The sequence below is a fragment of the Aulonocara stuartgranti genome (genome assembly GCF_965226115.1).
Source record: "Aulonocara stuartgranti genome assembly, chromosome: 8".
NCBI lineage: Eukaryota > Metazoa > Chordata > Actinopteri > Cichliformes > Cichlidae > Aulonocara > Aulonocara stuartgranti.
In genome coordinates this window covers 12,903,010-12,916,704 of record NC_138959.1, presented here as the reverse complement: position 1 = coordinate 12,916,704, position 13,695 = coordinate 12,903,010, and the positions used below count along the sequence as shown (strand labels likewise).

The following is a 13,695-nucleotide window of genomic DNA, read 5'->3' as shown; positions in this document are numbered from 1 at the left end:
AAACCAGTAACTGATGTTTTACTGAGGCCACAGCTCAATGTGAGACAATCAAAAAAAATTGTAACGCCTCCTGCTGGTCAACAGAAAGAACACAGGTTTAGAGGAAAGGCTTAGCTAATTTAGCTTAGCTAACAGCTTAGCTTGCTGTTAGCTAACATTTTATATGTTAGCTAACATTTTATATGTTAGCTAAAAATGATCTTTGTTTATTAATACTGTTAACTAGTGTTGTGCAATTAATTTTCCCAATGGCTCCCTAAGAAACTGGGACTGTTGTTGAGGGCCATGTCATTCTTAACACATTTTATCTCTTAAAAGCTTATTAGCTGCAGCTTTAGCTAGTCTTGTCCATTTGTTTTCTTAATTTCCGATGGTATGTTAAGCTACCAATTTAATTTGTTCGTCTAGGACTTGAGGGCTCCTTGAACTCCTGTTTTCATAGTTTAATGCCTTCGATAGCTGAGAACTTCTCAGCACGCACATGTCATTGCCATCTATAACAAATGACATATACAATAGGTGTGCACATGGTTTCCAAATACGATTCTACTGGCAATTACTATTTCCATCATTCAGCTGTAGATAACAAGGGGCGATCAAAGATTTCAGTTTATTGCATTTTGCCAGTTAAACGATATGAAAATGCCAGATTTGGGAGAGGTAAAGCTTGAAGTGTTATCTCTTATCAAGGAATTCTGCAAACTAGATGAAAATGTTCTATCATACACTCCGGTATTGGGTCTGTATTTATTTCCTCCCCATTCGTTTCTGCCTATTCAGCACTGTCAGCAGCACTGACATTTTTATCTTCATCCCTCTGCATTCCTATCATCATTTCATCATCTCCAACTGTGCCACATATCGAGGCCAAAAACTCTTATTTATAAAAATCGCTCGCACCGGCTAGAACAGCCATAAGACTCTGCTGTTCTGTATGCGCCAGTGTATGTATGACAATAATTATTTGTGTGCAATTATTTGAACATGCACGTTCATGTGTATGTTTACAGCATGGTGCCTTAGTTCCACGTGACCACACACAAATTCAAGAGAAGAGAGGATGATGAAGGAGAAGAAAAAGGAGAAATAATTCTTTTTTTAAAGCAGCTCATTATCCAGCAGTGTCTGGCTGCATGGCTCCGAGCCAGAATATAATGATGAGGATAAACTCGCCAGGAACAACTAGTTTCTGTTGGAGGCCATCTCAGGGGAGTGCCAGTGCTCCCCCTCAAACTCTTTCCCTCTTTTTCTCCTTTCCCCTCTTCTCCCTTCATCACTGACACATTGGTGTTTGTGCCATGTCATCCGATGATGGGGAGCTCGGCAGCAGTGGCTGCATATCGCCCATCATTAAGGCTGCTGCATTTTCTTCACTCACCCCGTTTCCTCTCTCCCTGTTCACCCCTCCCTCCTTCTCTCTCTGTGCACTTGTTAAAATTTCCTCTGTTCCAAGATCTATTTTTCTCTACTCTCTTCTTCTTCTCTACTCCTCCCTGTCCCCTCACCACCTCCACGCTCCTTCGTTTCCTCTCTCCACCCCTCCTCCTGCTGCCACCGCACGGCCCAGGTTATGGTTTAAACATGACGGCCATCCCTTTGAAGCATGGGGGCATCATCATCACCATCATCGGGCTCATCAGCAGCAAGCAGCGCCTTGGACCAATTTAGCCAACACAGAGAGGGAGATGCATTGGAGACCCCACCCATCCACCCACCCCAACCCCGGGGCTCCTACGTCTCAATCTCAAAGGTAAGAATGGCTGGTGGGAAAGGGGGGGGGGGTCACCGGCGCAGCAAGCCCAGTGTCAGCCAGTGCCATTTAATTGCCAGTGTGAAGCGATAGCCCCCGTGCCTGTTTAATGTATAATGATCCGGCCGGTGCGCTTCTCCCGTTAACCAGGAAAAGAGAGGGAGTGGGATGACGGGGGAACATATCAAAGGGCAGGCTTAAGCACAAGGGGCAAGGGGGCCTCTACATCCACCCACCTGTCACACATACATTCACACGCACACAGACAATATGGGGGACCTGCACTGGCTCCAACCCTATTATCAAAATAATGTCTTTCATTTGCTCCGCTGACTGCTGTCTCTACTCTCCTTGGCTCTTTTTCCTCCCTTCCTACAAGAATGTATTTTTTAACAGGACCTAGGTGTAAGGTGCTCATGGGGGGGGGGACTACGAGGTACCAGATTCATTCCTTGAATCCTAATTCAGTTCGGGCTAAGGCACCCGGGACTGATATGAAGCAGCGCTCTCCTGCAAAGACCTAACTCCCGACAAGAGTACAAGCCAGGATGTCTTTTCTCTCAGATTTTCCGCAGCCAGCCTGCACGCTACAAATCGTTTGAGCTATCACAGCAGTGTGGCCTGATCTTTAAACAAAACCAACAAGCTGAAGCAGGCTGTGATGAAGGGATTCTGCTATGCTGCTGACACAATTAGACAAATTGTTACTAGATTTTGTCAGCTAGTACATTTTTTTCCCCTCATTTTGAGGGGGGTGATGTACTAAACCCTCCCATTCACCAGAGAACTCCCAGAGCCCTCCATCTATTCAGTTATACTAATTCAATTAGGGGCCTCATCACAGGGCATTAGCTCTTCCCCATGGCCAGTCCCCCCCCACACCCCAGCCAGTATATTCAATTAGCCGCACTGGAAATAAGATGATCACAATGTAGAGGCTGTCATTAAGGGACCAAATTAGCAGTCACTTAAAGCCCAAGTTGGCTGGGTACTGTTGCCAGATGCCAATGTCTGGATAGACCCACCATCTGACCCTTTGCACTTGAGACTTGCTGGGGATGGGCTGTGAGGGGCCCAATCTGACTCTAATGCAGACATCGTTCCAACGAGAAAGCAAAATTGGTGCAAGACAGAATTTTAAAAAACCAGATGCAAAAAAACTGAAGTAAACCGTCTAGGTTAGCCTATAAATGAAGCTACCCTTTATTCTCAGGGTTATGCTTCACAAAACATAATTCCCTCTTGAAACTGCTCCCTTCCTGCATCTACATGATCCATCAATGTCACAGAGGTCTAAACAAGCCGCCCTCAGGAGCTGCTTTTCCAATCAGGCTGTAATTAAACTAAAGCTTGGCTTCATCCCTAGACTCCAAACCAGCGCCGTCCAAAGTCCCCTGCTGCAGGGGCATGTAGAGGGAGGAGGGAGGAGCAGTGGGAGTGGAGAGAGTGGGAGGCTGTTTGTTTTTCTGTCTTGGTGCTTTTTTGACTCATCCAGACCCACAAATCATGGGGTTTTCAGGCATCCTAAATTAATTACGGTCACTTCCCACACAATAGAGAAGACGTGCGTTCCTCAGGGGAACAATAAGTAGCTAACTGCTGACTGACAAATAGATACACATGTATAAAAGATGGCAACGAGTACACACACACACAATGCCCTCCCATGGGTGCACTAATGTCCAGAGCAGCAGATAAACTGGACCAAAGCACTGGCCAAGTGTCAGACCCCAGCTTATATTACGTAGTCCTCTTCAAAGTGTTGCTGTTTGTTTATCTGTCTGCCTGCTTAAACTCACAGCAAGGACATGCCCCATCTCATTTCACATCAGCCTGACATGCAGCGGGGGTAAATGTTCTTCAGGGGCCTCATTAGAAAATGATAAATATAATTAATATTTGAGCATGCTAGCTGAAGCCCCACACTGGAGAATTGGCCTTTTGAACAGAGATGGGGGAGTGGGAGCGCTCCTTAAGGGAGAAGTTTCTGCTCACTGTTTGTGCACATGAGCGTGCGTGTGTGTGTGTGTGTGTGTGTGTGTGTGTGTGTGTGTGTGTGTGTGTGTGTGCTGCTTGCGCATTGCCCTCACAGCCAACACAAACACACACCAGTGAAGGTACAAGCAAATGAGAACAAGCATGCGTGTGTTTAGCTCTTAGGGCTTAACTCACCTTGACATGGATGCATTGACAGTGAGCGCAGTTGGGTAGGGGTGTCTAAAACCCCCTGTTGTGATTGGATAAACAGGTTGACCTTGCCTAAGAAGAGGGAAGAAAAGAAGAAAGACAGAAAGGTAAAGGAACAGAGTTGATGGAAGAGGAGAAGCTAAAGCCCTCTGTCTCTCACTTCTCCCCACCGTGGGCCTCTTTATTCTCATTTGATCAGGACAAAAATCTAGGGGATTGCAGAGCGCAGATCAAAGGGAGGAAAACTCTGAACAATTTGAATGCCACAAATCTTGATAGCAATGGCTAATTAAATTTCATAACCCTTCGCTCTGTGTCGACAGAGTGGGGCCCCGTTCCTCCCCAAGCTGGAACTAGGTGTTTTGTTGTGATAATTAAAGACGAAGCGCGGGTCTCTTTAATGGAGCCATCACACTAATTGAGGTCTACACATCCAAAGACAAACAATAATGAATGTAAATTTATACCAAAATAAAGTGCAGCAAATCAAAGGGCGCCATGGCTGCGCTCAAGGCCTCTCTCGGTATTTAGATCGCGGTGAGAAAACATTAAATTAACAGAGCTTAATTTGTAGCCTTTTGTCATATTAACAAGTGTTGACAAGAGTTACCAGGGGAGAGCCCCTATGTGGAATTGTGGGTAAAATACGGGCAATCACAGTTCATTAATCTAATTGAACCATACACAGACATGCAAAATAGTATTTGACACAAAATAGCAAGTTGAGGTTGGTGAGGGCTTAAAGGAGCTGCTGCTATGGTTAAGCAGCGAGTGTGGAAGTTGGTGGGCCAGTGAGAGACAGAGAAAGCTTTTAAAACTGTGTCCATAAATCCATAAATGAAATGTATGAAAGGTAATATCCACTTTTCTTGTTTACAGTGCCACTCTTTAATGGTTTAGCTTGATGCGCACCTTTATGCTTAGCAATCATCACAGCATGAAGATGTTTCTAGCCTTTCCGCACAACTCACAGGAGAATAAAGATGAAAGAGAAGTAAAAAAAGGATTTGCTTACTGTGGTACTAACCATCCCAGCGGATGGGGGATCTGGCCGACAGTGCCAGGTGACAGTGGGTAATAAGGAGATATATCTGGAGGATGTGGAGGCCTTGGAATTCCTGTGGAAGAAGAAAAAGTAGAAAAAGAAGATGACAGGAGGAGAGAAGGAGGTGGACAGGACGAGACGATGACAGAGAGAGGAGAACCAAAATCTTTGTCAGTGCTGGGATCTTTTCTTTGTTCAGTTTCACATATGAACGGGGCAGACATCACAGGAGTGCAGATGGGAGGAAGAGGAGGAGGAAGAGGGCTTGTTGCATCGAATGTACACAGTGCTAAATCACACTTCCTGATCAAAGGCCTTTGAGGCGGCACAGCGGCACAGTGTGTTGGAAGAGGCAGAGGGGAAGAGAGGTGAGGAAAAAACACCAACACGATTCTTGTCACATTTGTCTGGTGACTCAGAAGATTAATGATATAAAATGACTGCGGTTTAGAAGTTAACAAAACATAGTATCATAATTAAAGCTTTCTATCTGATCAAAGAGCTGCCAATATGAGGCTAGCAGTTGAATCTGCCCGCTGATTTACACTGACAGTCCTCGCTGTATGGGCGTAGTTATTACATACATGAATAAACAAAGCAGTTAAGAGCTTCCTTTTTTTCAAATTCACCTCAATATTTCTGGATTTAAATCAGATTAATAGTCAATTAGCTTTACATTCGATGCTACCAGAAGTACAACGCAGTGACGATCAAACCCCAATATCCGATCATCAGTCTCCATTCGTTGAAGTGATCCTCAGATTTAGCATAAAACAAGCAGCAAATTTTGTTTTTCACCCACCGACGGTGACAAAGATATCCAATTTAAGGACAGCTCTTTTTGAGGGCATCGCCGAGCAATCACAGCATCCACGGTGTTGCCTTTACTCTCTGTGGCAGCTGACAGGCGAAGGAGCTGCATCGACAAGCTGCCCCGAACGAATGCCTTGAAAAGGTCTCGTACACAGCCAGCAGTAAAAATAACTTTCTCTCTCATGACAAACTTCAAACAGGGAACACTAGACAAGTGTAAAAGTGTGGCAGGGAGGGGTTTATGTGCAGCAGACCAGGAACTGGGGGACATTTTTTATTTCTTTCTTTTTTTGGCTGGCTGATGTGCGTTTCTTCCACACAGCTTGCTTTTTGCCCATCCAGCTGATGCTTCAGGTATTTTGGCCTGTGGTAACAAAGCCAACGTAAACCCAGATGAATCTTCATAGATTAAAGACGTTGGCTTCTGCTGGTGTTTGTTCCCAGCTGATTTAGCTCATCCAGGATCTGACTCTTGAGGAATTATGGTACGTATGGACTCTTTTTTCCAAAGCAGAAAACTTTTCTTGGGAGTACAGTTATACCAAAAGTGAGTTCTATTAAAAAAAAAAGAAAAAAGAAAGCCTGTGGAAAATTATCCCATCGCCACCCAACGCTCAAGACCTAATATAGCTCATTAATTAATTAAACACTGTGCCCAATTAAGCAGCCCCATTAAGCACTACATTAAACAGCAGCTGGCACATTATTTCCCCTTTGTAAGGGCCATCATAATAAGGGAACATTATTACCTAAAACACTAAGTGAATCCACCAGAGACCTCTGAAAAGCATGAAATTATTCAGCACACTGAAAATGCATTAACCTGAAAGGACGGGCTGAATGACAGTTAGCAAAATTAAGTGCTGGGTCAAGATGCTCGTGGAAATGAATGAAATTGCCTTAAAAAAAGTGCGCTGAATGAATGTAGGAGACTGAATTGTGAGTATAAACATGGACACTGACTGCAGGATCAACAGGCTATAAAGCAGGCGTGGAGAAAACCTGTAAAAGTCTGTGTAAATCTTTCATACCGAGGGGTTTTGTGCACTTAGTTGAAAACTGTGTGCTTGCTGGTCTTTAAAAGAGCTCCCACTACAGTGGCAGTATTATTTTGAGCATTGGCAATTAGAGCGGTGGCTGTTTACTGAATTCCACGTTTAACGAGAAGTTTACGAGGCACTCTGCAAGGTTGTTGTTCTGAAATGTAAGGCCCTTTTTTTTTTACCCCCCTCAATCAAAACCAAACAATTTTAGTGAGCATGATAGCTGAATCAATCAGAAACAAATTAGAGCAGCAGTTTTCAATAAGAAGCACTTGAGCTGACCTTGTCCTACATTAAGTATCTTGTAAACAGTGCTAGTCATGTTTATGAAGTCATCAAATGAGCAATTAATGGATAAAATAAGCTTTTTTTTTTTGTTTCATTCCTTTTCACGTTACCTGCATTGAAAGTGTGACATGAACACGACTACATACTGTTCAAAGAGCTGTGGTTCCTTATCAAAGAAGAGAAGCTTATGTGTTTTTTCACCCCTTGAGACTTATTGTTAATTTGTTCGGAACATAATTGGGTTTTCGGGAGGTTCATCCTGTCGCTTTTGGAAAACAAGTGCACTTAATTCTGAAGGTGTTTCGAGCAGAAATCAAGCACGCCCGTCTCCGCACGCCAGTTAAACTTGTGTGAAAACACTCCGGACCGTACCTGTTTTGGGATCCACGTCTGTCTGTAGGTGAGGTGGGGGGTTCCCCGGTGTGAAGTGTTCATTGCTGTAGGTGATCAGAGGCGTGAGAGGGTGCACATGGTGGGGGTGCTGTACCACTGGAACCTTATTAGACTGAGAGACAAGAGAGAGGAGGAGGATAGAGAGAAAGATAAGATGGACAGCGATAAAGAAAGAGGAAAGGAGGGGAGAGAGAGAGAGAAAAAAAAGAGGCGAGGATGTTAATATTTGGGATGTGAGTTAAAGATTGCAGGCGCCTGCCATAGAGTTACAACTTGAAAGTTCTCCAAAGAAGAGCTATCAAATTCTGGGTATACTCAAGGCGCCAAACCACCAAACCACAGTGAAAATAGCATGGTTTGTAATTAAAAACACTTCTGTGGTGTCACTCTGGAATTCGGTAACACAATCTAAGAGGCTTGTGGGGTTGCCTGTTCACATTTGAGTTTGATGTGTGATGAGGCACTTTTAACCACGGTTGTAAGTGAAGTAATCGATCATCTGTAAACCACAAAAATCAAGGGAGCACGCGCGTATATCCACAGTCATTAGCAGCTCTCCGCTCAGCTCTCGAGCCTCCTTCTGCTATCCCCTTCCCTCTATCTATTCCCCCAGGGCCCCAGTTCGCGGAGGGTATGGGTGTATTGTAATAAAAGGGTTAGGAGAGAAGAGGTGGGGCCGTAAATCCATTTCTGCATTTTTGCCAAATTAGTTTTAGCTATGTAATCTTCTCTTTGTGCTTCTAAGTGGCGCAGGCCCCCCTTTTTTTTTTTTTTCAATTACCCAAAGATTACAGTTGAGCTTTAGGGGTGTGCTGCCGTGGGCCCCTGTGTTAACCGGAGCTCAGCCCCCCTCTCATCAGGCCAGGGCTGGGGACAGACTAATACACACAGTCCCCAACCACAAGATAACCAGATTAGAGCTCTGCTGTAGATTAGGCTGGTGGCAGAGGCTGCTCTCGCCTCTTTACCCACACATCCTTATCCTGCCCTCAGCAGTCAAAGAAGCAGCACTAATCAGGCTTATCATAACATGGATGATATGTTCAGGGGGAGAGGAGTGAGACACCAAGCTGCTTGCGTGCGTATGTGTGTGTTCAGTCTGCTCTCTCGTAGGCCACACACCCTCATTAGTGACTTTAACCCATGCAAGAAAGAAAGAAAAAAAAGCTCCACTGTGGCACATTTCCAAAAGACTTTGAAAAACATTAATGGGACTAGATGTTGGCAGGGGAGGAGGAGGAGTGTGTGTGGGGGGATACATGCATAAGATACACAGCTGCCCAGTGCTCATTGACAATACAAATGCAAAGCTACAGGCCCAGGGCAAGACAAATGTGAGCAGAGATTAATGCTGCAAACTAATCATCCGCCCAGTCTGTTTGAGGCTGAAGTTAATATCGTGTCTGTGTGAGAGCCCGATGCAGCAACAGCCCATTCAGAGTCCCGTGCTAAATTTTCACTGGGTAGTTAAAGCTGTCTATCTGCATGGTTGGTACAAGCATGGCCATCTAGACCTCTATTCTATAATGGCAATGCTGGGGGAGTGGGAAGAGTGTGTGTGGAAGAGGGGTGGGGGGCATTCCCTATTGCCGTGGTCCCAATGAAAGATTAATGAACCCCAGCAGAACTCCAGGGAGGCAGAGAGAGACTCCTGGGACTCATTCACAGCCCTGAGCTGAAAAGGCTAGGGATGGGAAAAGGGAGAGAGGGTTTGGGGCGGGTGTGTGTGTTTGTGTGTCAGGGTTGGAGGGGTGAATAGATGGAATGGGATTCGTTAAAAAGAAACACAAACGAAGGCACTCATTGTTGCTTAGGGAATCCTTATCTGATCTGCACACCCAGAATACAGGGATGAAAAAAAGGTGGAAAAAACAATCGTGATAGAGGTTACGGCAGCTGCTGAATGTGGCCGATGAGTCGGCAGCTGAATGCTAGAAGACGGCCTCGGTCTCTCCCTCTCTCCCTCTTTTTGTCCCCCCATCCCCACCACCTCATCGCTCACCTCCTAACCTCCTCCTTCACGTCTCTCCGCTCCTCCCTCGGGTAATGATGTGAAAGAATGTTGTCAATTCTTCAACTCTCTGCGCTGAAAAAGCTTTAGTGGACTTTTAAATGAGTTCTTTTGTCCAGGGACCCCGGCCATTGAGAAGACAGTTCAAAATGCCCATCCACTGAGTCCACATTTAGACAGAGGGTGTTAGAGAGGGTGTGTATGGGACTAAGAGGGAGGGAGAGAAGTAGAGGGCAGACGATTTACATCACAGTCACTTGTGGTATAAGAGTGTCCTCTTTTTTTTTTCCTGAAAAGCTCAGAGTGATGCAAATAGCAGTAGGCTGAACTGCCTGCTGGAAGTGGAAAAACGTGAAGCCAGAAAAAGGACACTGTAACATAAACTCAAGTTTTGGTGTTTGTTGCAAGACTTTAAAGGTAGGTCCTTTAAAAGAAGCCTTTATAGTTTGAGGACTCAAGAATTGGTCAAACTAGCCCCCACTGTGTTATCTACATCCTGCTTACATCAATCAGTCAGCTGATATCGACCTTCTTCCATCAGCTAATACGCACACTCTGCATTTTTTGCAATCATCATAACTTCCTGCTGACGTCAAGACAGTACCCGGTGGTCCCTTGCGGAAAAGAGGCCCAGCACCTGCCCTGTGGCCCACTGTGGGACAATGCAAGGCCCAGGACTCGTCTAGCAGGCTGCTGGGTGCTTGAGCCGCACAGGGCCCACACAGGGAAACAAAAAGCAGGCGACGTGGGAGGCTTTACTCTCCCTGCTCCACAAAAGCCAGGGGTAAAAAGAAAAGAACATTTCCTGCCCCTACACCCCCGCTGACTCGCATCCTTCCCACCACCTATGTCGTGAAAATAAACAAATATAGCAGGAGACGGACGCGCCGCTCTGCAGATGTGACGAGCTGATTCGCAAGCTCGAGAAAGAGATTTCGCATTCAAAACAGCCTGAAGTAAAATTTAAGGGCACCCTCTTGTGCGAACATCAGTGAGCACGTTTACTCTTTCCACATCCAGGACACAGATATGGCACCTGCTGCTGAAATCCACCCAGCAGACACAAACAGAAGCAGCAGTTGTTGGCGTTTGATTGTGTTATTAATATCGCCTTGGCTCTTTTTTTTATTCTGATCCGCTCCTCTTTCTTCCAGATGTGAGGTTAAAATGCTCACAGGAAGCCTGCATGTTTTAATAGGGTCATAATCAGCCTCTTCCTGCAAATTCAATCCATTTCAGCAAGTGCATAAATAAAAACTATATATAATATATATAGTAGCTGGTAACTTCCATCAGTGAAAAGCCTTTCAGATGTCAGACCTTTTGGAAGGGAGATGGGGTACAGGAGAAGTCAGGGGGGGAATAAAGTGACAGCAGGACAGAGTAAGACAAAGGGAGGGGGACAGAGAGGTGGAGGCCAGACAGGAAAAAGCTGTTGGCCTTGCATTTCCGCCTGGTGGAACCTTGCAGGGCCAATTTGAGCACTAAATGTGAAGGTGGCGACCTTGTGGGCCCAGTGGGTGGCTGGGCAGGGGGCTAGAGCCTCTGTCTCCCTGCTTCATGTCATGATATGATGAGTTGTCACAACAGCTTGCAGGGCGCTAATGAGCTGTAGTGAGGCCGGGGCAGGGAAGGGAGACCGGGAAGAGAGGGGTGAGGGACGTGGGGATGACAGTGGCGTGATGGATTGGGGTCCTCCAAATTCCAAAGCAAGCAGAAAAAGCTGCCAGAGCACACTGCCTCTCCCAGAACACGCAAGTGGCCGGAATCCAAATCACATGGAGTGACACCATACAGAAAACAACACAACAGCAATAGTGGGAAGGGGGGAGATGTGTGTGCGCATGATTTGATATAAAGCAAAACAAAACAAAAAAAAAAGAAACAAAGTACAAACGGTGCTGCCACTAATCTAATCATCTGGTATCAATCGATGCTGTCCTGCTGAAATCTGTTTACACAGAATTAGTTTTCCTTTGGGAGGCATAGAGTGCCCCCTCCAGGCTACAGATATTAATCTCTAAGCAAACGCCATATCATACCAATGAATGTTCAAACACACACACACACACACACGCTAGTCCTTGTAGCACTCAGCCAAATCAATCCTCAGATTCAAGCAGACAATCTAAAGGAATACTTAGAGATTAGCAGCGATGGAATATGAAATGCTCTGACAAATTACAGGCTTATCAAAGCCATGACCTTCCAGGATAACATGCTGATTAAAACTCTGCTACATTTCAAAAATAATAATTTTTTGGTTAATCAGAAGAAGAAGCAGGAGAAGAAGAAGAAAACTCCTCAAAATATTAAGAACCTGGGGATTGTAAGGGGGAGGGGGGGTGATTTTAAAAAGCAGATATGGAGGTGTTGATCAGTTTTCTCTTGCAGAGAAGATGCATCTCCGAGGGCAAGAGGCTCCCGAGACCACAGTATATTTAAAAGTTAATCTATTCACTTTGCTGCAGTGACATGCTGACTGCTTGATCAGAGCGCTGAACAAAAATATTATGTGGGCCAGAGCCTTTGCTCCCCTTCCTCCTGCTCTCTTCACTAACACTCAAGTCATTCGTCATCATTTATTTTTTTCCTTCTGCTTCCCATCTTTGATAGTCGGCACATCAAATAGAATCGCAGAAAGGACATGTTCTGATATGTCACAGATAAATAAAACTGCGCACAAATAGCTTAAATATGAAGTGGTATTTTGGTAGAGCTGTTGTATTCTGTGAAGACAAATCATCCTCTTAGACACACGTGTGTTCAAGCTTTTTTCCCCCTCTTCCTTTTCAGTGTAAACAGCCTCTTGAACTCACATACCTGAGTTAAAGGAGGCTTCTCTGAGAGGTGATATTGTATGACGGCGTTAAGAGCCAGACTGAACTGTGCCTTTTGAAATGCAATCAGTCCCTAAGAATTTCATCAGAAAGCCGAGCAATTAGAATCTGAATTGAATGGCAACATTAACAAAAGAATATGTTAATCTGTGAGGTTGCCCCAAATCTTATTTTACATTTCACAGCTAAGACATGAGTTTGATCAAATATTATCAAGTAAATAATTCTCCTCTTGAGAGAATCACGTCTATTGCCTTTTTAATTAATTTAAGCACATTGTTTATAACGTTTATTATGTGGGCTTTAAAGTTATGCTCACAAGTGTGTGGCAAAAAACAAATAAATAAATAAAAATATTTGGGATACTGGTCTTGGATCAAGGTCAGGCATGCACATACACAAGCACACGAACATGCACGAGTTTTTAACGTCAAAGTATTTCTAACAGGCTTTTTTTTTTAAAAATCAAGTGACCACCACTCTCTCAGCCGCCACCCCCACCCCCCACCCCCCCCAAAAAAACACTCCCCTCCTCCCTTTCCCCTCACCTATCTACAACCGGCCTGCACCACAACAGCTACCTGTCAAAACAATGTTAAAACCCTTCAGTGGTAAGAAAAAGCAGAGACAGTGAAGAAGCAGGGGAGCAGCGTTACTCACCCAGCTGCTCAGATTGAGGTGCCAGCAGCCCACCTGCTGGAGGAGAGAGAGCCCGGGGCCTAGGACTCCTGCCTTGGCTCCCGTCTCCTCCGGCCCGGCTGGAGCTCCATCCCGCGGGTACATGACCCCCTTGGTTCCACCCCCACCCCCGCCCCTGCCTTCTCCTCCTCCTCCTCCTTCTTCTTCCACCTGGCCCCCCCCCCAGCTCCTCCTTCCCCGTCTACGCCGGGGAAAAGCCCTCTCACTTTCCTTGGCCGCTCCTCTCCTTCACTTCTTCTCTTCCTCCTTTGTCTGTTCCTGTCTTGACTCCTTCCTCCACTGTGTGCGAGTGTATTGCCGGGCATGTGTGGCGCGAGCGTGCATATGTGTTTGTCGTCCCCCCTCGCTTTGCGTTTGGTGCCGCAGCCAGCTGACCATTGTTCCCTCAGGTTTTTGACATTAGAGTGCGTGTCTCCTGACGTGTCTAGAGCAGGCTCAGGGTCTGAGGCCTAGTTCCCCCCCCCCATAAACACACAGTCACCAAATCCTCTCCACCCACCCACCCACCCACATCTGCCTGCTCAAAAAAAAAGGAGGAAAAAAAAGAGGAAAGAAAATCCCCCAAAATCCTTCACTCTAACCACAGAAGCACTTGCTCTTTGCGGCCACCAGTCTCCTCTTCTTTG

The 13,695-nt window shown here is 45.5% G+C and overlaps 1 protein-coding gene and 1 long non-coding RNA gene across 22 annotated transcripts in view; one reads left to right on the top strand and one right to left on the bottom strand.

Moving 5' to 3' along the window:
• LOC309713545 overlaps positions 1–2,167 on the top strand; it is a 44,834-nt gene extending 42,667 nt beyond the window's left edge. For both annotated transcript variants that reach the window (XR_014278603.1, XR_014278604.1), the window contains exon 3: positions 1,454–2,167. This is a non-coding gene — a long non-coding RNA (uncharacterized lncRNA). The remainder of the gene's footprint in view (positions 1–1,453) is intronic.
• Positions 1–13,695, bottom strand: part of tcf7l2 (transcription factor 7 like 2) — a 107,862-nt gene that overhangs the window by 10,291 nt on the left and 83,876 nt on the right. For all 20 annotated transcript variants that reach the window (XM_082545243.1, XM_082545246.1, XM_082545244.1 and 17 more), the window contains 3 exons: positions 7,499–7,631; positions 4,953–5,055; positions 3,923–4,009 (listed from right to left, as the gene is read on the bottom strand). In XM_082545243.1, the coding sequence (XP_082401369.1) occupies positions 3,923–4,009; positions 4,953–5,055; positions 7,499–7,631 (323 nt within the window). The remainder of the gene's footprint in view (positions 1–3,922; positions 4,010–4,952; positions 5,056–7,498; positions 7,632–13,695) is intronic.